This window comes from Pelodiscus sinensis, chromosome 4 (assembly GCF_049634645.1).
Source record: "Pelodiscus sinensis isolate JC-2024 chromosome 4, ASM4963464v1, whole genome shotgun sequence".
NCBI classification, from domain to species: Eukaryota; Metazoa; Chordata; order Testudines; family Trionychidae; genus Pelodiscus; species Pelodiscus sinensis.
Window position 1 is genome coordinate 11,369,310 of NC_134714.1, and position 27,999 is coordinate 11,397,308.

General features: G+C 40.8%; 1 protein-coding gene and 1 long non-coding RNA gene across 2 annotated transcripts in view; one reads left to right on the forward strand and one right to left on the reverse strand.

Moving 5' to 3' along the window:
• The window catches only part of PSMA3 (proteasome 20S subunit alpha 3), a 33,830-nt gene extending 25,724 nt beyond the window's left edge, over window positions 1–8,106 (forward strand). The window contains exons 8-11 of the mRNA XM_006135244.4: window positions 3,701–3,747; window positions 6,683–6,750; window positions 7,000–7,064; window positions 7,941–8,106. Of these exons, the coding sequence (XP_006135306.1) occupies window positions 3,701–3,747; window positions 6,683–6,750; window positions 7,000–7,064; window positions 7,941–7,985 (225 nt within the window). The 3' untranslated portion in view covers window positions 7,986–8,106. The remainder of the gene's footprint in view (window positions 1–3,700; window positions 3,748–6,682; window positions 6,751–6,999; window positions 7,065–7,940) is intronic.
• On the reverse strand, window positions 1–27,992 carry LOC102459352 (uncharacterized). Its single transcript, XR_012903261.1, has 3 exons — window positions 27,667–27,992; window positions 7,367–7,469; window positions 1–724 (listed from the first exon to the last, which is right to left on the reverse strand). It is a non-coding gene; the product is annotated as an uncharacterized LOC102459352 (long non-coding RNA).
• Window positions 27,993–27,999: the final 7 nt, after the last annotated feature.

Below are 27,999 nucleotides of genomic sequence, written 5' to 3' on the forward strand. Positions count from 1 at the left end.
TGATGATGAGCAGTGCAAAATTTATTAATTGGTTTACCACTTCATCTGTGGAAAATAGATACACCAGCCTTTGTGAAACCTGAGCAAATAAACAGACGCTTCAGACAAACTCACTGGTAAAGATAAACAGTAAAGCATGTTTGAGTACAACAGACAGATTTTAAGTGACTATAAGTGATTAGGAAAAAAGTCAGAGTTAGTTACCAAAAGAAATAAAATATAAACACTTCGTCTAAACTCTCAACCCTGTTAGACTGGGCAGCAACTAGATTAAGCAACTTAACCACTGGATATTGCAGTCCTTAATATATAGTTTTGTCTCTAAATCTGGGCTCTATTAGAGCCTTTAGTCTTCAGTGCCTTTGTTGTTTGCAGCGTAGGTGGGGTGAAGCATGGGGCTCCTGTGGTCTCTTATACTCACTCCGATGTGCCTGAAGAACACAAGTCCCTGTGTGTCAGGTGGGCATTGCTGAATTTTCAGGCAAGGTTGAGCAATTCTCCTGGTGTGGTCGCATGCAGGTGATTCACTGAGTTGTTGCTTCCTTGCTGGAGGATGGCTGTTGGATACGTGACCCTAGCATTGGTTAGTCTCCTTGCTGTTGTGTCTGGAGAGCTCATTCCTCAACTTACTGTGTTTTAGTGACCACCATACAAAGAATAGTGGCTTTTAGCAGTTCATAATCTTTCTCTGATACTTCACATGACATGCTTTATAGGCAATATCCTAATGATATACAAATGAGAAATATAGACGTTACAAGATACTCCCCAAAAGTAAATTGTCACACTAAAATACTGGTGGTAGTCAGCCATGCCTTTGTCCAGAAGGCACATGGGCCAAATCAAGGTGGTGGTACGAGACAATTGAGCACAAAGTTCTTATGTAGCTTTTTGTTGAATTCCTGAAACCTATCACGCCCTTAAATACTAATGAGACTGGAGAAACTATGGTATATCAGTTCAACATGTTTTCTTCAATAATACTGCAGTTTAATCTTTCTAAAATACTGTAAAGCATTTTGGTTTTAGGAGAAAACCACTTATAAGATAGGATTGTTGAGACTTCATAGAAGTCAAACTACAAATGCAACAATGATGATATGGGGAAAATAATCTGTCCTTGTCCTTCCTCTTAGTTCTGCCCTAATTAAACACTGTACAGTATTAGTCTTCTGTTAATGCAATAAATGTAAGTTCTTATACAAAAATGGCATCTGATTTTATGAAAGAGCTCCAAATTGTGGGACTTATAGTACTGCAAAATACAGATGGATTGCTTATCTTGAGACTTAAATCATATAGTTTCATATCAAAGCATTTATATTTATCAACTATGCATTCAGATGATTATGTAAAGTAATCCTTGTTTTGGGTGACTGCTGAAATGTATTTAAACATGCCTCCTAATAACTTCTGCAGTATTGTTTTAGGATCTTAAATTTAATTTGATTTTGCCATTTCTCTTATGTAACTTATGTTTTATTTAACTATAAAAAAAAAACCATATACACAAACACATAGTACATCTGAGAATATGAACCTTGTAAAACTAGTAAGTCCTTTAAAAGAGCAGGAAAAAACTGATTCATCACAATCTGATGAATTCACCTCCCCCCTGCATCTTTTTTTTTTTGACAATCTGAAAGTTTACCTAACAGCTGTTAAAATTTAGAGATTTGTAGTTTATTCTAGTCCTGGCTTGTACTAAATTTTTTGAATTGCCATTAAAATGTAGCCCGTTTTCTGTATCTTTTTGTATCTTAGATTTAAAAACATTTCTTAATTTTTTATTAAATTTAATCTACATATGTCAGGCTGGATTCCATCAGAGATCGGTCTTAAGTTCAGTGTACTGTTCATACATTGAGTTAAACAGAGACAATGGTGACACTAATCTTGGCATCTGAGAAACAATGCTGTGTCAATTTCGGTATACACAGATTGGCAGAATAGCACTTGCTGCATTTGAGTGACACAAACTCGTGAGGGTGTTTATTAATAATGCTTTTGCGGTATGCAGTGGTAGGAGTGCTGTTGTCTTCCTCATGTCTCCAAATATCTTCTCTAGGAAAGAGGAGTGATAAGGAAGTAGCTATGCCTCTACTAAAACAAGTCTTTTCCTCCTTTAGTAGTATTTGCTTTTCAGACAGCCATGCAGGATAGGGGAACAGCTAAGTATTCTGCAGTAAAAATATATAGAATCTGGGAGAGGAGATGGCTAGTGAAATACTTTCCATCGTAAGTGGTCTACAGTATGGAGAGCCACTGTATTAATCACTTCTAGTTGTAGCTGTAGACACTTAATACTTTAAAGTGAAAATCAGTATTTGCACAGGGGAAAGGGATTTTTTAGTATCTCTGAAATTCAGCTTCTTCTGTGACAATACATGCACCATCTAATGTTTAAATTTCCCTCGTATTACTTTGGATATGAACACTAAATTATATAGTAACCCATTCAGTGTCAAACTTTTGATTTTTTTGGGCTGCAGGATTAACATACCTGAAATGAAAAAGGAGGCCAGGCATAATATCTAGACAAACATGTCACCTGCAAAACTTTGTAAATTAATAGACTAATAGAGTTCATACTCTTTCACAGGTAACTTTTGTGCATAAATGCAAAAATCCATTTTGTGGTGCATGCATTAGTTATATAAAGATACTGGTGTGTGATAACTTAGGGTTTGTCAACACGAGCACTTAGTTCCTGGCAAGACAAGATGTAAATCTACTCCATACTTGCCTGCTGTACATGAGATGTCTGGGCCCTGCTGTTACCCATTTCAAGTTCCCTGGTGAGCTTTGATCTACGTTGCTTTGAAATGAGTACATTAATGAATGAGGGAATTTTTTGTGTACAGCAGCATGTAGCACAAGACATGCTAGACCACTGTAAACTTTATATTCCTCTTATCTAGACAAACACTTACCAGACATGATCCCATGTCTCCGTTAAGAATCAGTTATTGGGGAAAGGGAACAAGGATCAGCATTAAATCAGTGGCAGGTTGTATTATTTTTTCCATTATCCTAAAAGGCAGAAGGTGTACGAGATCTGGCACGTGTATGAATGTTATTACTTGAGTTTGTGCCATGTCATGAATACTGGAATTTAATTTTGTAAATGTTACCATTATCAAATATGAAACTTTAGGTTGGTCAGCTGCCAGTGGACTGCCTCAGGACTGGGCAGTAAGTAGATGCCCTCAAGACTCCAGAAGAATGATTGTTAGAACGTGCTAAAATAGAGATGCATTTGTTGGTATAGCAGTCTCATGAGTTACATTCTGTCAGAAGGTATCAAGAGCTAATCAACCAAATAAAGGTATGCGCGCTGAGATTTATAAAAAAATGTTCCACTATTAAGCTTTGTTGAAAGGAACACTTAAACTGAAAATGTGCGCTGAGAGTCTGTCATCTGTAACTGAACAAATACGGGGAAGAATAACTCTTGGAGCTCATACAAAAATTGCGGTCTGAACAAAAACTGAAAACAAATTATTACATGTTAACTTAATTTGGTTCTACTTGCGACTGACCCTCTGTTCGTTGGTATTGTTGAGCAGATGCTTGTTCCTGCATAAGTGATACACTTTGGTATATCAGCCACCAATATTGTGGTTTTCCCTTAATGGATAACTTATTTTTAGAAAACAATGTTAAATACTCAACTAAATTTCACATTCCTTACAAACAGATGAAAGAAATGACCTGCCGTGATGTTGTTAAAGAAGTTGCAAAAATGTAAGTTTCCTTTCTTCTGGCCTTTTATCCCCAGGGCTCTTCTTTCTCTCATCCCTCCTTATGAAAAACAAACATATCTTCGTAGACCCTAGTCAGTTTAAAAAAAAAAAACACACTGGAAACTTCATGTACTACTCCTATTCCTAGGGCTGTCACATTAACTTTGGTAGTTTTACAATCTTCTTTCCTTATTTTAAACTTGTGGTTTTTCCTCCCTCCATATGATATGAAAGCTCTACACAGCATGGGAAAACTGACTATACAGAGGAAACAGTGAAACAAGTGAACTCAGACTGCCAATACAAGTTTTCCCTTGGTTTTCTTTGTGTATCTTTATTTTTTCCATTAGTTGCTATGGGTGTTTCTTGTAACAGTATGTTAAGTGTAGATAAATGTTAACTTTTTAAATGGAAACACTTGAGAGAGAGGGAAGTTGGTGATGGGGTTCATAATTAGGTGGAAAGCAGTAAAAGATAAATGCAGAGGCATATGGAAATAGGTCTCAGTATGCAAACTGAACAATGAATTATGGTCTCAGGTACTTCCCATCTCCTCCTCTGACAGAGGCAGCAGTGCTTTGGGGGGTAGAGGGAGAGGTGCCTTGTGTGTAACTGTTTAAACATGTACACTATTACATCCCTACTATAAACCACACAGACACTGGCAGGGGAGAAAATACACTTGGGATGCAGAATTGAGAATACTGGAAAAATAGGAATGTTTGAGTGCAGCCTTGGGGTATAGCAGGCTTCAGTGCCATCCTGTCCATAGGGTAATTCTGGGGGGCTGCCTCAACTGTCCTATGGATAGGACCAGTGGGGGCCCAGGGTAGCCTGGGAGATTACCTTGGGCACCTGGTGCAGGGGGAAAGGGGTTGAGCATCTCGGTACCTACTCTGGCGGTAGCAGCCTGCTGTGCTCTGCTTCATGGTGGCAAGCCGAGTGACCTGGCCTGCTCTATTCCCCTGAGTGGTGTAAGGCTAGGAGAAGCAGAGGGGAGCAGGCTGAGGCCTGAGGCTCACTGCCATGGTGAAGCAGAGCACAGCAGGCTGGGAGATGGGTGGTGCAGTGGAGCAGGGTTGCTCCAGCTCCTCTGCTGTGATAAGTGCATGAGGGAGACCCTGCTGCTGCTTCACACCAGGTGCCCTAATAATCCCTTGGATCCTGTAGCTCAGGGAAGGCAGGCACAGAGCAGGGATGGGAAGGACTTGCAAGGGTGCTGTTTTAACTTTGTGGTGTTCTGCCTTCATTCCTCTGAGGCTGCTCTTGTCTAATTTTACAGTTGCTCACTCTTGTGTCTCCTCCCTTTGTATTTTCATGGTAGTTCATAGCAGTAGCTCTTTGACCTTTTTCTTTTCCAGACATTTTTCCTTAGCGATAAAGGCTTTAGTTTCCATTTCTGGCACTGAGCTGATCTAAACTGCTGACTACGTATTTATAAAATACCACCTTCACTAGGATTCTGTCCTTGATCCTTTGTATGAATTAAATGGTAGTTTGCAAATACTTTTGAGTTAGGGTTAGTGTTTTCCCCTTCAAACATTTGCAGTTGTAAGAATTACACTGCGTGTACATCTAGTGTACTTAAGTTGAGATTCCAGTATTTTTGAAGCAAAATGTTAAAGGCCCTGAAAAAATACTCTAGTACGAGTCCTTGTATTAGGGCATATGCATGCTCCATATGGCAGATTTCTCAGGTTGCCATGAGATAAGCTGAACCAGAGAACTTAGCTAGGATCTCTGACTGTGGTACTTATTTCAAGCCTTGTGAGAAGGGGGCTCAAACTCTTTCAAGCTGAATGAACTGGGGGCATGGTTGGCCTATGCAATTAGAATACAAAAAGTACTGGAGGCTTCAACATTTGCATAGTGACAGCTCTGTCCAGATATTAGAATAGGTTCAGAAAAGGGTAACAAACAGGAGTATGGAACAGCTTCTAGCTGAGAGAAATAAAATTTGGAATTTTCATCTTGGAAATGGATGATTAATGGGGATATAATCTCTATCACTAGAAGTTTTTAAGTCTTGTCTTGACAAAGCCCTGGCTGGGATGATTTAGTTGGGATTGGTCCCGCTTTGGGCAGGGGGCTGGCCTCTGACAATGTAAGGTCTCTTCCAGCCCTATGATAAAGGTCTTTAAAATCATGACTCCTGCAAGCAGTTGACAAAGCAGCTGGCAGCCAAACACTTAAGTGAATATTGCACAACTTTAAACAAGTGTGTTCTTAAGTAGTCAGTAATGTAACAAAACGTTAACCAGGATGACATTGAGATGTTGCTATAGATTAAGGATATAAAGGTGCTTATGTTCTTAATTCCTTAATCAGGCACACCCAGTTTCTCAGGGTTGTGAGATTAAGAGGTTCACATGTATATACAACAGTGTAAATGAACAACTTAACCCTTCTAGGTTCCATGCAAACCATGGCAACACATGACTGGTTCCATGTCAATAAGGACTTGTTCACAAGCTAATTACAGGTGTGCATGCACATGTGTACTGTTAATGTTGTTTAAGTTAAAGCTGTATGTCTTGCAGGAAACATTTTTGAAGACTTATTTGCTGGCTTTATTTCACCAATGGTTGTGGCAATAGGACAATGGCAATGCCATGGGGTCACTTAAGTGCTATACTGTCTGAATCTGAGCAGGATACTTTACTGGTTAGTGGTATTAGGCTGAAAATGTTACTATTAGTGAATGCTAGTGTAAGTGATTAAGGCAATGTTAATTTCAGCATTTACTTCAAACATTGATGGAAGAAAACTACATACAGGATTGTGTGCGGGTCATACAGGAGATTTTAAAATCAGGAAAATGGTGATATTGAAAACTAGCGGGAGTTTTGTAACATACTTGTTCATTTCACATTAATCCTTAGCTTTTGGAAAGGAAAATGTCTAACTTCAGAAACCTGTTTCTTTATTCTTTCTAGAATCTACATAGTTCATGATGAAGTGAAGGATAAAGCTTTTGAACTTGAACTCAGCTGGGTTGGAGAAAGTAATGTATTTTGTTTTCTTTGTTAGCTTTAGCTATTCCATCCTTGATTATAGAAGTGAATAAGTTATACTGATGTAAATTCTATGGGAGTACAGCAAACTAAAGAAATTCTAATTCCACCTATACTACAGGGAAAGTAAAATATCTTAGTCAGTGGAAACTACAAACAGGCTTAACTTACTTTGAGGCTTAAATGTTGTATTTATACCAGTAATTTCTGAAGTCTTTAAATGTATTATTCATTCACAGTAACAAAAGGAAAACACGAAATTGTTCCAAAAGACATCAGAGAAGAAGCAGAAAAATATGCCAAGGTAAGCAACAATTTTATTTAGCAGGTTCAAAACTCAAGTCCAGAATAGAATTAACTGCACAAAGTTCATCTTGTCCAATATTTTGGCAACTAGAACTGCATTAAGTTAAGCTTTTGGACATACTTCAGAGGGGTAGCTAAGTTAGTCTAACAGGAAAAACTTAGTCTTTAAGGTGCTACTAGTCTATTAACATGTAGATGGTATCATGGGCTTTCATGGGTGCAACCTACTTCTTCAGATGACAGTCAGTATTTTGTGAGGCAAAGCTCAGACAGTTTTTAAAGAGATTCAGAATCAGTTACCTGAAAGTTTAGAAAAAGTAATCCCATGGCATCTTCAGCTGATTAAATGTGCATTCAGCAATGTATGGTTCACATTTGGTACAGCAGTCATGCTTCTCCTTGCCTAAATAAGACAGTAAATCAAATGCTGATTAGTTTTTTTAATTGAACTGACATTAGTAATCACCTACACCCAGCACAGTAGCCCTTTAAAATAGGAATTGATCAGGAAAAACATAAGTATTGTGTGCATGTAGCAGTTCCACATTAGTATGCAAGAAATGTCATTGAAGTGCAGCCATCATTTTCAAAACCAGAGGATTTGACACTTTTCCCATGCAACCTTGTTAACTGCCACTGGGAGCTATGCAGGCTGCGTGGATACAGGGCTTTGTTTACTACTGTGGTATGGTAATTGTTGCATCCAATTTGTACAGGTAAGACTAAAATTTCTCACTTGCTTACAGTGAATTACTGTAAATAAGTCAAGTGTTAGCTTTAGAGAGTCAAATCCTTTGTAGGCGGATACTAGGACTTGTTCAGGAGCAACTGTACAAGACATAGTAGTTGATTATACTTTTTTTTTTAAAAACAGGAGTCTTTGAAAGAGGAGGATGAATCAGATGACGACAATATGTAACACATTGTTACTACAATACAAGTTTCGGTTTTCTTAACTTGGAGTAGGAGTTTAATGTATTAACCTTGCATTATGTACTGGAAAGATGTTAACTTGCACTAAAGTATGCCATTTACTGTCAGATCAAGGTTCATACTTCATTTGAAAGTTGGAGATAGCTTTGTTGACCTATTGAAAAAAAGATATTGCCTCTCAGATAAGAATGAATGTTAGTAAACTTGTGCCAAAGACCATAGTGTCAAGAATGGAAGATGACATTTGGCAACCTGGGGGCATTTCTGCTGAGTACACCAGCATATTTAAACACAACCTCTGTATAAACTAAGCTATCCCTTTTCATTTTTCAGTTGAGTAGACAACTAGTGCTATTAACTTCAAATTACAGATTCCATGTATAGCTTTACCAGTCAACTCAAGACTGCTTTCAGATTTTTTGTAGACACTGCAATTCTATCCTGAATTTAATAGTTTACAGGGGTGTGACTTTTACAGTACTCTATTGCACTCCTCTGCCTTATGTAAACCATACTGGCACAAAGTAATAACTAGTGCATGTTAACGTACATCAGTATGTTGTACCAACAGCATCTACTGCAGGGCATTTAGAACACTAGTATTGATAAGTCTTAAGATGTGTCTTAAGTGAGCTTCTAATATAGCTGCTCTATCCTAAAGCCATTTCAAATTGATTTTATACTCTCCCATTTATTCCTATAACCATTAAATTATGTAAGCAAGGGTAAAATAGTCTTAGTTATGGCAGTGGATCATACCTGGAGAGCTGGTTTGTGACTTAGGTAAACCACTTCAACTCTTTAAAACACTTGCCTCTCAGGGCTACTGAGGCTCCATTTATTTGTATTGCTCTGAGATCCTTCAGAGGGAAGGTGCATTGTCCGTCTTTGACTTGGTAAGCAAGCCCCTGTGACAGTTTGTACAATAGCCCTGTTATCAGAATTTAGCACATCACAGAAGATAATTAGGAATAAAGTCAGCCCTACCTGGATTACTGCTAGTTTGGTCTGCATCAAGGAGACAACTTATTCCCTGACAAGGCCCCCTCCACCTCAAATCAGGCTAGGCCTAATGGAGAACTTCCAATCTGTAATAACTTTGTCACTAATTGACCAAAGAGTTAAGTCTCCCTCTCTGAAGTGACATGATTTGAAGCAGCTAGTGCAAGTGCTAGTTACCAAAGATTGCTAAGCAATCCCCTTCTGGGGTGGGGGGGTATATGGTACCATACTTCATTATGCTGATACACAACAGTACTTAAATCTACAGCACTCAAGACTTGACAGTACCTAACATTAATGCTTGTAGTAGACCATATCAAAACACTGCAGGGCTGTGTTTTTGCTTGGATTGCATGGTCTGCATTTATTGAAAGATAAGTGTCCCTCATCTTTGCATTAGTTTTATAATGTAATATCTAGAAAATATAAATTCAAACTGAAACTATCAAGGATAGACATCCAACCTTAATGCAGTAACAGCTAAACTTGTGCATATCAGCACCATTCTAATACTACATAAGATTAACATCTAATGCATTTCCTTTGTCAGTACAACAGGAAATTTAGGAAAGAAATACTGCATATTGTGAAAGTGCTATATCTAAACTAACGTACACATTGGTCTGCTATGCTTGCAATAGGGGGAAGCTACCTGCGCATGAAATAAGCTTGGCTCTTGAAAACAGGGGCAAGAGTTAAATGAGGCTCTGGCCTTACCTCTACAGTGTGATTCAGGAGTTAAGTTACTAGGGCCTCAGCACCACAATTCAATTCCCATGTCTGCCAGAAGTTTCCATTTAAGAGGCATATCTATTCACCATTGTAAAATGGGGATAAGAATACCTCACCAGGAGTAGGTATGACAGACAGGTGCTCTCATTTGGGTAACAGGGGGACACAGCCTCATCTTAACTGAAATTCTTCTCTCTTCTACTTCATCCCATTTGGTTACTGGAAGGATACTGCCCTATTTTTTAAAAAACAAACATTTGAGGGAAGAAGTGGCTAAATTGGTTTTGCAAATTAAGATGAGTTCTTATGTCCTAATCTTAGCTATTGATTACACTTTTTCAGCTACATATGAAGAGACTGGCTCAAGGCAAGAATTAGGAACATACCAGAAAAGTGCAGTTAAGTGGCAGCGAAACTACCACTTTTAGATCCAGTATTAAAAACCACAGGTGCCAAGGCTACTTTACTAGTTGTCAGCAGAAAAGTAGGAATATTAGTAACTTAAATTTTAATACACCAGGAGAGGAGTCTTTTAAACTTCCTATTGTGCAAGGAAGTGGTACCAAACTATTGTCAGAGGAAGTTGAGACTTCATAGGATCCAAGGGTTCCTCCTAGCCTGTTTATTGCTCCAGATTGTCTTCCCCCCTTCCAATACAATATCATTTGATCTTAGATACCTTGAGGAAGATTACTTATTACCAGCCTTTGATAACCACCTTTAAAAGCTTTAACTGTTCATTTCAGTTAATGGTCCCAGCCTGACAGGCATTTTCATTAAGACAAGGTCTATGCTTACAGCCACAGTGAAAAAACAGTCATGTAGGCTTGTTATACCAAAGGCAGAGAGTTCTCCCCTCAAAATAAAACCAGCTCAACTAGCAGCAGTAGGCAAGAAAGGGATGGGAAGCTTTGAGCATTCATGGTATATTATTTATATACTGGCTGAATTTCTGGAATGGGCACCTACTGGAGGTTTTTAAAAGATTCAGATAAAATCAGATTCTCTCAGCTCAACTGGCAGGGGTTCAAAACCTGAATAAGTTTTAGTCCAGAACAGATGAGGAAGTTGACCATAAAACGTGTTAGACTTCAGTGTGGGAGGTCAGCAGAAACATAACTGACTACCTAGAGCTTAATTCTCATGCTAAAGTACAGTAAACTTCCAATAATCCAGCACCTTTAGGACCCGGGGGTGCCGGATTATCAGATATGCTGGACTATCAGAAGGGGGGGCTATGAGGGGTCTGGAGTGGGGTGGGAGGGGATGCCACCCCAGACCCCTCATAGCCCCCCCTTACAATAGTCTGGCTCTGCCCCAGGCATCCCTGATTCAGCCACTGCTGGTCAGTTTCAGCAACAGCTGAATCAGGGAAGCCTACAATAGAGCAGCTGGGGTGCTGCTGGGTTGGTCCCGCAGCGCCGTCCTTTGGCGCTGCGGGACCAACCTGGCAGCACTCGAGCTGCTCTGCCCTAGGCATCCCCAAGAGCAGCTGGGGTGCTGCTGGATTGGTCCCGCAACCCCGAGGGGCAGCGCTACGAGACCAACCTGGCAGCACCCCAGCTGCTCTGCTCCCGGCTTCCGATTCAGCTGCTGGTTTAGTTTCAGCAGCAGCTGAATGGGGGAAGCCTGTCCCGCTGCCCCAGCACTTCCGGGTTCCTGATGGTGCCGGACCATCAGGAATCCCGGAGCATTGGATGCCAGACTAATGGAGTTTTGCTGTACCAACTTCTAAGCTGCAGTAGTCCCTTGCTCTGCTCTACTAAAAATATTTGCAATCAAAAGTGTGTCCAAGTTATTTTCAGAAGGAATATTAGTTGCTAAAATCCTTGAACAGGAAGCCCAGCCTTTGCTTGATTGCATATATTCATAGAACACACTTCATATGAACCTTAGATAGCCTGAAGTATTGGTAGTTTACCCATTTAATCATGAAAAAATAATTTGAACTCATTTAAATAGCTTCCTAATTTAATACTGGGGAATGACTTGTCATGAAAATTCACATATACAGATAACTGAAGTTGGAAGACTCCATATTTCAGAAAGTAATCAGCTTGGATGGACATAAGGTGAAATGTCCCCTCTCCCCCTCCAAACTATACAAACAAGATGATCAGAAGATGCACAAGAACTGGGGGAAAAAACCTATGAATTAAGAAGTTTGCTGATTTGAGGCTTTAACATCTTCTGTGAGACAAAAGCAAGATTCCCATAGCTGCTTGTTATAGGTTGTTACATACTAGCAAGGGGATGCATTTCAGAAAAATTCAAAAGGTTCTGAGATCGCAGAGTTTGTGTAGCACTAAGTGACAATGAGGTTCAGCATTGCTATTTAAAGACTTAGTGATAAGTCTTAACAGTGAGAAGGAGTATGAAACTCTTGCAATGTCATTGTTTTCCTTCTCAGACTCATGGTTAAGTTACCAGAAGAATGTTTGGTCACATGCGCGATGTGCTGCTACATATTAGAAATGAAGATTGTTTAGGGTTCTGCTAAGGGAGAGTAGCCTCAGTTCTTTGGAAAAGCCTGTTTAACATTCATTCTAGTGCAGGAGTTCAACAGAAGTATTTTAAAAATTGCTGAGCTATTTAAGTGCAAAGATTTCCTCTAGATTTAAGTACTCAACTCCTTGCTTTCTATACAAGAAAATTGTGGAAGTACTGGCATTTAAGTAAATGACAATCTTAAAAATTAAGAGCTAGTGAAGAGTTTAGACATATGAAATGGGCACACAATGAATAATTTTCTGAATGCTTTCTAATTTTAACTGGGCACTTCTTGCCAAGATTAGGAGTTGGCTAACCATAATTCATTAACACATGCATTAAATATACCACACATCATATTACCACCTAATACTTCTGACAGTAAACGATCTGATCACTAATTCAAGACCAGTGCTTTGAATAGCAGGTTGCTCTGAATTCACTCATTGCACCAGTCATTTTAACAATATTTTCATGATTGACTAGTTAGAAATTAATGCCTTCCATGATCTGACAGTTTGCATTTTAAGCTTCAGTTATAAAACGGGGGGTTATCCTCCTCCCTCCCCCCAGTAGCTACGGAAGAAACAAAAGGGGGGAAAAAAAACGCAAAAATAGAGTTTTACAAGCCATGCCATTTGTTAGGAGAACTGCCGGGGATATAAACAATTGCTTTCAAACCACTGAAAGCCATAGCCACTTTGGGAATTTTAACAAACACTATAGATTTCTATCACCAGCAATAGCTGATGTTAGAGAACTCATTCCTCACTTTCAGTGGTTTGACATAGGGCCTAGGTAAGTACTTTTGTCAACGTGGAAGTCTTTGGTTTTATCCCTTAAAAATGCTGTTGCCAATTGTCCACCTCTCTCCTAGTGTAGTTCAGCAGCTTTGAAACAGTTGCTTTATCTTTTCTTCTTGTGGTCTACATAGTGCTAACAATTTCTCTGCATATACACTATTATAAGTTGCACAGTTAATGGAGTCTCAAATTAAACTACTTGCTTATTCAAATGTATAGCCCTAGAGAAATTGCATCATCAGTATCCAATGCTACCTGTACACCTATTAATGACAGCTATCTTAATTGTAGCTATCTGAAAGAAAATCTTCCCTATTCAGATAGTTTTAACTTAGCACACACCATGCTGGTTTGATCAGTTGTCCAGTCCAGTATTGCCTTGTGCATGTGGTCTTTGAGCTGTGAATGTCTACCAGAATCCCTTTAAGAGGTCTATAAATCTTTTGTAAACTAAATTAAAAGCAGGCAGAAAGTTTGATAAAATGCTGGTATAGGTTGGACTTCCCTGGTTCAGCTCCCTATGGGTCTGACTGGTCCTGGAAGAGGGAGTTTTCCAGACAGGGAAGGTTGAGGGAGGAGGATGGGATGAGACCAGCCTCTCCCCAGGACTCCACTATCTAGCCCTGCCAGCATTTGTGCCCCTCCCCCACCCCCTGCTTTTCAGGCCACAGATGTTGCCAGGCCAGAGTGTCCTGGACCAGAGGTTCAACTTGTACTGCATTCTGCTTGTAGCAGGGCTAGCACGTAATCCCCTATGATGATAGGACTCAGAGGCTACTAGTTTAAAGTTTCAGGGAAAAACAAACTATAAAAAGTAAATAGTAAAAATTAAGATAATCAAATCCTAAATCTGACACTTGTGCTAGAGTGAGAAGTTCACCTAATTCTCAGCAGCCTACTTGAGCAAGCAGGCAGTACTTTGTCTGGACTAGGGATGTAAAATCCTGTGCACTGGTTAACCAGTTAAATGAGGTTTCTCATGTTTAGCCAATTAAGGGGGGGCTGCTCCAGATGCCCAGAGCAATCCTTCCACAGCAGACCCCACAGGGCTGATTCAGCCCCCAACAGTTAATCAGAACTAGTAAGCATCACCCAGTAGGTTAACTGGTTAATGTTACACATCCCTAGTTTGGTCCATTTTATTCGGATAATCCCTACACAATACTAAAGTAGCATAATTAGGTTCACCAGGCAGCTTCATCTTTTTTCTTTAGGCATGATAATCCGGTTCTAGCTCTCTCTCTCTCTATATATATATAGTAATACTGACAGAGCAGCATCAAATGCTTAACTGTCCACTTGGAGCCCATGTAGTGGCTTTTGCTATTCCAAAATGCTTCAGGATTTCATAGGCAGTTTAACATTTCATGCACTGCTACTTCTGACTAAAAATAGAGGCCTTAGGAGAGCACCCAATGTGCTAGTGCTGTTTAGTCCAGATGCCAAGATTCTGACACTTTCATTTTGATGTTGCCAAGTCCTTCTCTATTAAATGGTTGAGACAGAACAGCCAACTACTGTTAAAACTGACAGTTCTTCCCATATGTTTCCTCTTGATCAGCAGGATAGTCTGGAACATTTTGACAACAGTTTTATGGCATAAACCTATCATCTTACTTGTCCCTTGGTACTCTCTCCACAGTCTGTGGCACAGTTATTCGAAGAGTTTAAAAAGATCCTTGTTCCTTTTACCTGTTAGTACTCCCCTTTACAACTTCTTGGAGGTAGAAACAGGCAGACTGGTATCATCCAGTGCTGTATCTAAACTACAAAAGGATTAGGTTTCAGGAAGCCATTTGCATTAGTTTCAGGTTTGTGCCCATGATGACGACTTGACTGTCAAGCTTATACCATGCAGACTGTTCCCAGACAGGTAAATATTTAAAATATGTAAAACTGTCAATGTTGAAATACCAGATCCTCCAGTGTTTACTGTTTATATAAAATACATACTTCCTGTGGGAAATTAAGCCTCTACAGACCAGCCACAATGTATATAAAACCAAAACAATAGCTACAGTTTGTGTGAAAAACAGACTTGGGGGAGGGCTGGAGCTTCCCATTTCGGTTTAGCAGTTTCATTATAGCCCATCTACCCTAAAAATCAGTTTCTTCTCACCCAAATCTACCCGCCACAGATTCAAAAACAGACACCACACACCCTGAGAGTGAAAGTCCATTGACTTGCTCGGGACAAAACCAAAACCGATTCCCACTTTTACCATAAAGAGCAGCTAGATCTGCATCCTCAGAGCCAATCTTGCACACACTGATTGGGCTGTATAAACATTTTCTGTCAATCTTACTGCACTCCTAAAGTATGCGTTCTTATTCTGTATTTGAGTCACTATTCTGGTATTTAGTGGAACTGGAATTGTCTCATTCCCAATTACAGTACTCATGTATGTTATGGAAGTGAGTCAATATGCAGAAGCCTTGTTTTGATAAGAGTATGAAGCAAACTATAGCCAGCATATTTTCTTGAGTCAGGTCAGAACAGCATTAGAGACCAGAAGAACTTGAAAAATTTACTAGACACCTACTAGCTAAACTCATAAGAGGAGAGGTCAGTAGCCTTCCCCCAATCAGCAGAGTCCACTAACAAGCTCGTAAGAATGCCACTCAACCGCTGAGAAGTGCCAGCATGATGTTACTAAAGCATTCGCGGTGTCTATCCATCTGTAACCAATGCGAAAGACAGGAAGCTTCTCTCCCACAAGTGCACCTCCATTCACGTAAGAATTTGTCACTCTGCAGATCCTCCCCTTAGGACTCTGAGCTGTTAATGTTTCCACTTCATCCTTTCTTGTTTTGGGGGTGTCTTCCATAGAGACCCTTTATTGCTCCTCAGCCTGAGCATTAGTAGGAAAAGATTTCACAGATACAAGATTCTCAACTGTAGTGAAACCTGTCCTGTTAATTTTGTTCAGCTTTACCAGGCAGCAGCAACTATGAGTCTCATTTGTTCCTTCCACACGAGTTCAAAATAGGAAGAACTTTGCAATCATAGCAAAATTATTAAACACATGTGTCTTGGTCCCACTTAGTCAGCAGGAAAAGCTTTCCATTCTCTGTAGCAAGCGTGGAGAACCTTTTTTCTATCAGAGGCCCGTAGCCCACAGAAAAAATCATGGGCCACACAAAACCCCATGGGGGGGTGGAAGCATGGTGCCTTCCTCCTATAGCAAAGTGAGCCAGCATGCAAGGCTCCAACCCAAAAGGGGAGATTTTCACAGAGAATCCAAAATGAGGGATCCAGGATGCAGACAGGGGTGAGGGCTCCAGTTTGGGATGCAGGAGTTCTGGAGAGGAGCTAGGGTATGGGAGGGCATTGTGATCTAGGCCTGGGGATTTGGGAGTACTGGCTCCAGGCAGGTAGTGCTCACCCTTGGCAGCTCCCAGGCAATGGTGCGTGGCTAATGCATGCTGCCTACTTGCCCTGGCTCCACACTGCTCCTGGAAGCAGCCACTGTGCCTAGTCCAGGGGCTCCACACTGCTCCTGGAAGCAGCCACTCTGCATAGGCCCTAGGCAGAGGTGGTTCTTCCTAGTGGATGCGGTCCGGACAGTGTCCACAATTCCTGCCTAAAGGGAGCTGGTGCTGGAGGCAACACATGGAGCTTCCCTTATTAACCCTGTGCCTAAAGGCTGCTGGGACATAACTCTTCTTGCCTGTAGCCCAGAAATTTTCCATAGGCCTGATGAAATTAAGCTGTGTGTTGGAGGTTCCCTGTCCCTAAGGCTATGGCATTTGGACTTTTCTGCTGAGATTTTTGAAGAAGTTTGATTTTCAATGGGATTTGGATACAGAAAACCCTTCCTTGGGCACCTCTGAAAATCCAAGCTTTAAACCATGGAGACCAAGAATAACATTAACATGCAAGTGATCTATGCCTTGGAGTTTTGACCTCGAGAGCTTCAACTGAAACACACACACTTACAAGCAAACTTGAGCTGAAATTGTCTGATGTAATTTTAACAGCCAGCTAAGAAAATGGGCTTGTTAAACAATTTACAAAACTAAAAAGTTCCTTTCCCTCTTAATGTTTACTACTGTCTCTTGTGATACTATTTCACTAGCTTCCCCAGGCTTTCATCCTCAGTAAGGCCTTATCCTTTAATGGATGAAAACAAGCAGAAAGCTATTGTAAGATTTCTTAAAATGACTATACATTTAAAAAAAAAAAAAAGTTTGTAGCCTTATTCTTTAATCCTGAACTAAAATACTTACAACTAATACATATCCGGAGCGTAAACAGACTTAGAAATATCAAGTGTCAAGTCTGATCTTCCCTGCTTTTGCTGGGAGGCTTGCTTTACCTCTAAGGGTACATCTACACAACAGCGTTATTTTGGAGTAACTGGCATTATTTCAAAATAACATAGTCCATGCCTACACAACAAGCAGTTATTTCAACACTGTTGAGCTGGAGGACTTCTTAGACTCCTGTAATGCTGCTGTGTAAACATACCCTTACTGAATACAGCATGCTAAACTAAATCAAGTGCAGAATATTTCCTCTTAGAAACAAACTGATCTTGAGTACAAATAGTAAGATTGTTTCACCGATTTTTGACACTGGTACAACCAGTGCTGGAATACTGTGTCCAGTCTTAGTGCCCACAACTCAAGAAGGATGTTGATAAATTGGGGGATGATCAGAGAAGAACCATGACACTGATTCAAGGATTAGAAAAACCTGATAGTGATAGACTCAAGAAGCTCATCTGTGTAGCTTAAAAAAAGAAAAGATTAAAAAGTTCCCTTTAGGGAATCAAGTCATAATAGATTCTTTAATAATGGGCTCTTCAATCTAAAAGAGAAAGGTATAACAATTCAGTGGCTGAAAGCTGAAGCTAGACAAATTTAGACTGGAAATAAGGCATATACTTTAAACAGTGGGAATAGTTAGCCATTGTAAGTTACAAAGATTCATGGTGGCTTCATCACTAGCAATTAAATCAAAATGAGATGTGCTCTAGGAATTTGGGGAAGTTCCATGGCCAAAGGTCAGACTACATGATCATAGTGGTCCTTTCTGGCCATGGAATCTATGAATTTTCATTAAGTTGCTTGTCAACATGAACAATCAGATCTAAAAACATTGTCTTTGGATGCTGTATTGTCACTTATACTACAATTAATGTGAAGTACAATTCTGAATTTAGTGGTTTGCACTGGTGTAAATAACTACACAAGGTGAATGGCAAAGAAGAATCAGCCCCAAGCATACACATGGGGAGGGGGATTGGGGAACTCTCCTGTAGACTTGCTCTCCCCCCCCCCCCAAAAAAAAGGGGTTAGGATCCAACATCTATAGTTTACATGCTCTCCCCCCTACCCCCTGAAGATGGCTGATGTTCTTATACCAAAGAGACTTTCAGTAGGAAGAGTTTAATTCTTTGCCTGCTCTAGATTACCTAGGCACTTCAGAACTTGAACCGTAACTTCCATGGATATACATATCTATCCTTACACAAATGCTCCCTTACTACAGAAGTTAGAAATTCAAAACATGAAGTTATGTTTTGGAGAGGGATGTAAAGGAGTAGCTTATGCTTATCCGGCGCTTGGGGGAGCCTGCTTAAAAGCCTGTTTCCCCAGCACCATCTCCACAGTGTTGCCCACCCCTCCTCACCCTTGCTGCTGTCTCTATTGGGGGGGGGGGGAGGGAAGATGCACAGGCACCACAGCAGGCTGCTGTGAAGCAGCCCCTCTACACAGGAGGTCCCAATTCCCTACTGCACACACGGGCTATTGCCAGTGAGCAGGCAGCACAGCTCAATCCCAGCTCATGCTGGGTGCAGGAACAAACCCCACTGGGGCTCTACAATTTAAAAAGGTAGGAGCTGGGCAGTTTTACCCCCTGGCTCCTATGAGCTGTGTCTACACTGGCCCACTTATTCCAGAAAAGCGGCTGATTTACTGGAATAAGCTGCGAGCTGTCTACACTGGCCCTTGAATTTCCGGAAAAGCAACGACGCTCTACTGTACAAAATCAGCCACTATTCCGGAAAAGCTACGCCGCTCCCGCACGGGCATAAGTCCTTATTCCGGAACACTGTTCCGGAAAAGGGCCAGTGTAGACAGCCCAGTAGTCTTTTCTGGAAAAAAGCTCGGATCACGAAAATGACGATCGGGGCTCTTTTCCGGAAAAGTGCTTCTACATTGGCCACAGATGCTTTTCCGGAAAAGCAGCCTGCCAATGTAGATGCTCCTTTTCCAGAAAAACTTAAAACGGAATAGTATTCCGTTTTAAGCAGTTCTGGAAATTCATGCCAGTGTAGACACAGCCATGATGTTTTGAATTGCAGAGCCACATTGGGAATTGGTCACACACCTGGCATGAGCCAGAACTAAGCCAGGCTGCCTATTAACTACTCAGTCAGTTAAATACTTACCTCTTAACATCCCTAGTGTCTTCCTTACACAGGGCTGACTACTGTTAACGCAAGTGAACTGAGAATTGGAAGATAATGCAATTTATCCATCTTAAAATGGCTCCAGAAATTAAATCCATTTTTACTTTGATAAAAAGCTCCAAATGTGACAAGTATACACAAAAACCTGAGTATGAGTCTTAAAACTCAGACTTCACCGCAGAATCTGAGAAAACTTAGGACCCATTTCAAAATAGTCTCTTGCAGATCTCTTATGAGCCAGCAGTTTTATTTCCTCCCCACAAATGGAAATAGCCTGATGGCTCAGGCTTTTTGACTAATGTGGCTGCAGAAATGGACTGTGTGTGATTTTTCTCTCTTCATATTCAAACTCTATAATGGAGATGATTTAGATTCCCACTGACTCTCATAAAAATATACCACCCTCCCCAGCAAAAGGAAGCACAAGACACTGAATTGAGTTCAATATTTTACATTTACCAGCTTGAAGGCAGTTCATGACTGTAATAAAATGTAGAACCTAAAACTTATTTGGAACAAAACAGGATGAAGCCTCCTGGTTGCCATAACTTGGAGACTAACAAATATAGTATGCAGATTGTTCTCCCCCCTTCAGTTAAATATTCCTGTCAGACAGGACTACCTGTCCCCATGCTGTATGTAGGTTTTCAAACATGCATCAAGAACAAGTGACTTACACTTTCTGGTTTTATCAAGGACAAATGGGAAACCTACAAATCTGAAGTCTTCTACCGTGGATTTCAGAGCCTACATTCTCAAGCCAGTTCTACACTAGGGGACAAGTTCAAATTAAGACACACAACTCCAGTTATGTTAATTTTATAGCTGGAGTCAAAGTACCTTAATTCGGACTTTGGCATCATCCCTACAGCAGGAGGTGGACAGAAATGCTCCAATCAACTTCCTTTACTTGTGCAAAGAAGTACCTGCAGAGGCATCCTCAGCCTTCAATTTAGGTGGTCCTTACCACACCTGCTGAACAGAATGCCAGGAGATTGACTTCTGCCGCATCAATCTGCAGGTAAGTACAGATGTGGCCTCAGAGGTAGTATGTGAATACACATGGGCACAAGGGCCATCACACAGCATGTTGAGTTTCTGAATCCTGAAAGTAAATTAACTAATCTGTTCCTTTCATCTTCACACTGCAATCTTGTGCTTTGAAGATTCTGATCTGATTTATTCAGGTGTCATTTTCTCATCTATTGCTGGGCTAGTTAAACAATGGGTGACTAGAAAGAAGCAGGCCAATCAGTACAGCTGCTCCCTGAGTTGTGAACGGTCGAATTACAACTGTTCGCACTTATGACCAAAGCTCCCATGGAGCGGTAGTAAAGGTGGTCCCAAGTTACGAACGTGACCCACACTTACGAACAGCACGGTCATTTGTAACTCAATGGGGTCCGAGTTACGAACAGATGGAGTTACGGCCAACTGTTTGGTCCGTAACTTGTTCATAACAGAGAGGCTGTAGTCTATACAAGGGCAGACTTTGGAAGTATCAGGAAAGGGACTGATTGTCAGTCCCTCAATCTCATTCAACATGGCAATAAAGGCAATTAGATATAGAGACTAACAATACACTGTATCCAGGAAGAACTTCACATTTAAAAAAAGCTTAGTGTCGAAGTTTTAGGTACTTGTTGAGGATGACTTGTCCACTCCTTTGAGAGGCAACCACAAGCAGATAATCATTCCAAACAATTGACACATTGCATCACCATATTTAATAATTCAAATAAAATACTCCAAGTTTAGGAATAAAATCACCCTATGTTTAAAAAACCCTAAGTTACCAAACTTACCCAACACTAGATCAAAAGATATGTTCCATTAACAAAAAAGGGTTACTTGTCTCTGAAGACCACTATAAAAAAACCCACCACAGAAGATCAAGCAATCATGTTCATAGGGTGTTTAGAAAAGCAGAAACCTTGAATGCCCTGAATTAGGACAGTGATAAAGATCAGTAAATCAGACTGCATTAGCTTTCAAAGGCTGCACATGAGAAGCATATGTCTAACAGAGGAAGTGCTAAATGATTCAACACACTAAATACATAATCTAAGTTTCAATATACAGATGGAAACCGTGCATAACAATTACGTCATGTTTTTGTGCAAAGTGAGATTTCTCAATATCCATTCTACTATGTCTTATGTGCTCTGGAAAAAAGTGTTGAAATACTGTGTAAAATAAGAGACAGGAGAGGATGTGTCTAACAGACAGTACCAAAATATTGGAAATTTCAGCATCACAGGTACAATTTATGCAGTTTGTCAGCCAAAGGCTACCCACGCAGCAGCTCCTTTTTAGTTTCACTGATTGCTTTGTTGGTAGATCATATTCTTCATATTTCCAGTTAAGCCTTTTAAACAAAACAGGTGTATTAGAGCAGCTTTTGCAAGCACTATAGTTCAACAGCAGGTGCAGTTGAGAAAAATTTCAGAAGCTGAATTGTCAGCCAACTATGGATTCTTAGTTCAAAGCAGCTGTTTAAGTGCTTATAAATTTTAATGCAAAAACAGAGCATTAATGTTTTTTCAAAGAAATCTGCAGTGACCACCAACTAAACACTAGAGATAAAACTGACAGCCAAGTAAGTGAAAATTGCAGTCTGTTTAGCTTGAGACAGGTACAGCACTGGGTAAGGAAGTCCTAAAAATGGAGAACAAAATGAAGCCATTTAGATAAAACTCATGACTTTGTTAATCATTCTACACATACAGAAATATAGGCTAAAAAGCCTGTAAGTAATCTAAATGAAGGATTTAAAGGAAAACATTACAAACTTGATGTTAGTACTTCTGAATAGGGATGTTAAAATGTGTGTAATTATGTAACTGTTTAACCCCTGAAAATTTCAGCAGTGGGAGCCAGCTTGTAAGACAACTCCCACCTGCTATTTCCCACATTGCTGCATCTGATACATAGGGAGTAGTGCAGAGTGGCAGGTGGCTCTCCAGGCTGATGTGTGTAGGGAGCCTGCTTTTAAAACTGGCTATCCATGCATACGGTCTCCTATCTGCTACCCTGCATTGTTACCTCTGTATCAGGGACAGCAGTGCAGGGCAGCAGGCGGCTCCCGAGGAGCTGGTTTTTTAAGTTAGCTCCCTATGCATACAGGGAGTCTGTGTATGTGTTGACATTAACCAATGGAGCTTGGGTTCATTGGTTAACTGTTTACATGGTTACACTTTAACATCCCAACTTCTGAAAGCATCTGGAGGAGAGAAATCTACAAAATGTTGAAAACAAGGTTGAATTTATGTGAATTCATAAGTAATGGCCATCAGACTCATTTTAGAAAGCTACAGTGATCTCTCTAGATCAGGGGTTCCCAACCTGGGGTATGTGTACCCCCAGGGGGTACAAGAAGCGTGTCAAGGGGATACGGGGAATATTTGGCAAATAACTAGATTATCCTAATTGAAATATTCCAAAAGTAGTAGTGTTACTGAAAAAAGTTGTGGACTCTAGAGTCTAGAATGTATTCCTTTTCATATTGAATAGGAGGTACGGGAAGGTTTACTAAAAGCCAAGGAGGTACAGGGACCAAAAACGGTTGGGAACCCCTGCTCTAGATACAGCGTGTACCACAAAGATTTATCTCTGCATATTTACTGTTTTCCTAATAAATACTTCATAGCAAAATCTCATCTATTTTTAATTTTAGCTCCATCTCAGTGGTAAATAAACAATCTGCTATCTACTGAATGGAGTTAAATCGTAAGTCTGAAAGAGATAATCCTTTTTAAAAGTACTAAGCATCAGTTATTCACAATTCATTAAATTGTATTATGGTAATGTTTAGTGATTACAATAGACACAACACCTAAGAAAGTGAGACACCAAAGAGCATCAGTTCTTGCCTTGGAGGTACAAGTACCAAATAGACAAAGTGAAGCCAGAAAGCAGGTAGAATCTAGACCTTAAATCTAGACCATAGACCTGCACTACTCAAGAAAGTAGTAGTTAGTTTTTACAATGTTCAGGAAAATAACTAATTTAACATAGCTGCTGAGTAAATTCTAGACCAACTCGGAAAATTCCTAACAGTTGCTCCAAAGGATTCACAGATCCAAAAGTTTAATGTGATTGTATATAACAAAGGGTCTCAACTCAGGTCTGATATTCTGGCCATTTCTCTTCCACAAACTCCCATTACATCCCAAGAATTATCTAAGCTGAGTCAGAGGCATATTTAGGACATTTATAAAAATGCTGAGCATCTACAGCTAACGTAAGTTTGAGCCAGCATGCTCAAGAGTCTGGTAACTGGTCTGAATCTGTCACTTTGATCAATACGATCAATTTTGATCTATAAAAGTTGATGAGCTTTGACATGAGATCTATGCTGAAATATGAACTCAAATCAATATACTCATCTTCAATATTTCAGCTATGTATGTTCTTATACCTCCCCCAAATCTAATTTGTGCCACATGATCACAAAGAATTTATTGAAAAATCCACATCAAACACACACATCAGTGTTTGTGCACATTTATTCAATCTCAGATTAAGTTACCTATGCAACTTTACCTCCTCTTGCATTCTTGCTGCAGCACAGACAAGATGAAGACATCTGTCAAAAAACTTAAGAACTGAAAAAAACTCAACTAATTGTCAGGTACAAGAAAAACTATGGAAGCACTTTACTTCCGATTGGTAGAGATAAATCACTTGTAAAAACTCAAGATAGGAGACGCTAACTCCTCTATTGCAACATTAAGGTAAAAGACTAACAGGATTTCTCTTCTGCCATCCCAGTGAAATAATTTTAGCTCTGAAATTGTGTGAAGCAGTTTTATAGTATTGGTTTGCTTCTTATCTAAGAAAAACTAGAAAATAAAGACAAACCATGTCCCTCAAAGGTGGATGCCAGAATTTAAGCCGCCAAGTAGGTGTGGCCTCTGTTTTAGATATTTTGAACACTAACAAATCCAACCCCGGGTAACAGGAAATGCAGTTGCTCAGCACCAGCTGTTACAATACACAAGTGAGTATGTTTACATCCAAATCAAGCAACAGAAGACTTCTGAAATTCATGGTATGTGCGGTACATATTTTAATTGAATCAAAAAATTTTCTTCATGAGGCACAAGTTCATTTCTACCAGATTAAACAATTTGTAGTAAGAATCAAGATTAGATGCAAAGACATTATAATTTTTAAAAGCTCAAGCTTTTAGAACACATCTTACAAGCACCAATATTGGCCCTCATCACTAGTTTACATAGCTTGCATACAGAATTATGTAGTAGACTGTTTTCCTCAATTCATGCAACATACCTCCATGCATTCAGAAGTGGCAAAGATTTGAAAGATCTGCAGTTATATAGCAAAGTGGGTTTTTTGCTTTAAAATAAAAACATACAGAAACAAATTGTAGAACCCACCAGAAAGTCTTTTAAGTAGGATGGCCTAAAATGTGTGTGTGGGGGGGGGGGGGAGGGGGGGGGGTTAGGCCTGAACACAAAAGTGGAAATCTAAAAAAATAATTTAAACAGTGGCATTGCTTATAGAAGTCTCTGCTAATATAGCTATAGAGTCCATAATCAGTTCAATAAAAAAGAAAGCATATTGTGTAATTGTCCAAGACAGCAAAGCTCCAAGGAGTAACTAAAGGAAAGCTTCAGAAATTTGTCCTAATTTGATTTCTCAGTTCTTTGCCTCATTTTTAGAAAGTGAGGAGGGGAACAAATTGTCCTGAGGTAAGTGAAAAGTGACAAAAACCAAAGTCCCTTATCCCAAATGGTCAGATTTTAAAACAATGACATTCAGCCTGCAGAACTGTTAGTAGATAAGGGGGAGGGTGCTCACTACTCCCACTGCAGTTCTGCAGTTTAAGTGTAGGAGAAGCCTGGCATCCCAGCTGGCACCACCCCCAGGAGTTAACACTGCTGTGCCAGGTGGCTCTTCCTACATTGAAAGGGCAGAGCCTCATTGCCTCCTGTTCCCCTCCATGACAGCGATGATGCTAGGGAAAACCAGCTTTTATCCCCTACTGAAGTACCTAAAGCATATCCAAACTATGCAACACTGCCTAACTAGGAAACTTTTCCTTTGTCAGGTCTTGCTAATGCTTCAGATCCAATACAAACCAAAATCTTTAGAACAGACTTGAAAGCTGGTTATTAGGTATCAAGCCCCTCTGGCAGCATTCAGCATATAATGGTCATCTCTGGAACTCTGATCTTTCTATAAACTCTGCATGGTGAACTCCTGCAACCAGAGCCCACTGCAAGATGGGAGTCTAAAGCACTAGACAGAAGGTTGAAGGAGTGTTCTCAAGTCAAGTTTATTATGCAAAACATTTAATAAAATTACATTTAGCTCTCAAGCAGGTTTAGTGATGACAGCACTTCACATTATAGCTTGACTTTCAGTTTAGTGCTTTATCTATTAAAGTTAATATATGAAGCCATAAAATGCTTTACACATTTAAAAGTAAAGTAAGTTTATTTTTAAAAAAATCTACTTTGTTGGAATTAAATATGAATTGATTCAGGTAGCTTAACAGGTATACACATGCACACAGCATTTTGCAAGTTCATTGACTACATGGACAGCAGCCAAAAACAAGTTACAGAACTACACTAGAATGTTACAAATGCCTCAGGAATGTATGTTGTTGCTAACTCTGAATAAAATGTTTGTGTTTTCAAAAGTTTACAACTGATTAATACAGCTTTGAAAGTGTAATATGCAGATGGAATGCTACTTTTAACTACCTTAATTTAAATGAAGAGTTCTCTTTGTATTTTTTTATTACACATTCCCTTTAGTAGTTTATGTTTAATACAGAGCATAGTACTGTATGGTGTTTTTTTGTTTTGGCTGCTGATTGTGTACTTTCAGTTCAAAATGAGGTGTGTGGATGACTACTGTCAAAGCAAAAGGTTCTCCCTTCAGCATAGGTAATCCACTTCAAGATGCAGTAGCTAGGCTGACAAGAGAATTCTCCCATGTCTATACAATGGGTCAAGTTGGTGTAACAACACTGCTCCAAGGATATGGATTTTCACACCCCTGAGCAACAGAGTTATATGGATCTAGTTTCCTGGTACACAATAAGTGTTAGTGACCCCTAATAAAACGAGTCAAAATAATTCTGGTGTTTCCAAGGAAATGAAAGTGTTCCAAATAACCAGTTTATGACAACATTCACTCCAAACTTGACTTAAGGGTGCAGAAAATACAACCTTTCATTTCATTGCCATCTAAAGAGTATTAGTACAACTAAGCTGTCTGCTCTGTGCTTCTCAGGATAACATGGCTGTGCCACTGCAGCAGAACCATGGTAAGCTGCACTGTACAGCTGCTTTTTATCATTTGAGAGCCCTCTCCTACTGACACAATAAAACCACTTCCAACAACGGGTGGTAGTTTTGTAGCAGAAAATGCTGCCACCACCAATGAAATGGTGCCCACATGAAGACGTTTTTCCATCATTAAAACTTTGTTCAGAGTGAAGTTTCACACTTCTAAGCAACAAGAGCTTTAACAATGAAAGTACCAGTGTAAAGGCAGCCTAAGATGTCAGTTCAGTTCCTTATCCCAGGAACAACCCCCACCCCAATACTCCTGGCAGCAACACCAAATTAGGGTAGCTTCCCTGTCCCTACCCTTTAACAACAGTCAATGACGTAAACATGAAAAGCCGCACCGCTTGCTATTTAGTGTAGAGGAAACTGAGCTGCCTTTGGACTGGTCAAAAGCTCTCAGCCCCAAGAAAAACGGCCTCGGAGGCAAAACACGCTTCCCCTCCCTACCATAAGTATGACTGAGACAGCGCACACGCAACCGCCCTGGTGCCCTGGTTCCAAGGGCAACACGTAGGAAACTGGCCGACAGCACGTGCAATAACGCGGCTGCGTCTGAAACCAGCAGCTGGCGAGCTCCCAAACCACCACTATGCCCGCGGGACAGGCAGCTCCTCCGAGCTCTACCCACCCTCTCGGAGCCGCGCGCCGGCTGCCGCTGGGGCGCTCCCGCCCCACGTCGAGGTGACGAGCTGCAGCTTTCAGCGTCCACGCGCTCCTGGAAGCGCAGCCGGGGGCTGCCCGCGCGCTCCAGCGGCGCCGCGGCCCGACAGGCCTCGCTCCCCGCCGGGGCGGCGAACCCCAAGCCCCACGGGGCAGCGCCGACCGGCTTACTCCGCCGCCTCCTGGGCCCAGCCAGCACCGCGGGCGGCTGCCACCTCCCCTCTCACCGAGCTCCTCCTCTGCTGCCGCCGCCAGCGGCTCCTCAGAGGTCCCTTCACTTCCGGGGTCGGCCTCGCCGAGCTTCCCCCTCCCCCAGCTGCTGCGCCATCACCGCGCTGAGGAAGGGAAGAGGCTCCCCCCTCGCTACTAGTCCAGCCACTTCGCCGGCCGAAGGGAGAGAAGACGGTCTGCAGCCGTAAGTCCCACGGAGCCCCGGCCGCCCCCTCGCCCTTGGGACGAGGGCAGGCCTCCCCCCCAGAGAGCGCAGAGACCACTCCCGCTCCCGTCCTCCCCGCCTAAAATGGGAAAGAACATCGTACAAAATGGCGCCCGAGAGGCCC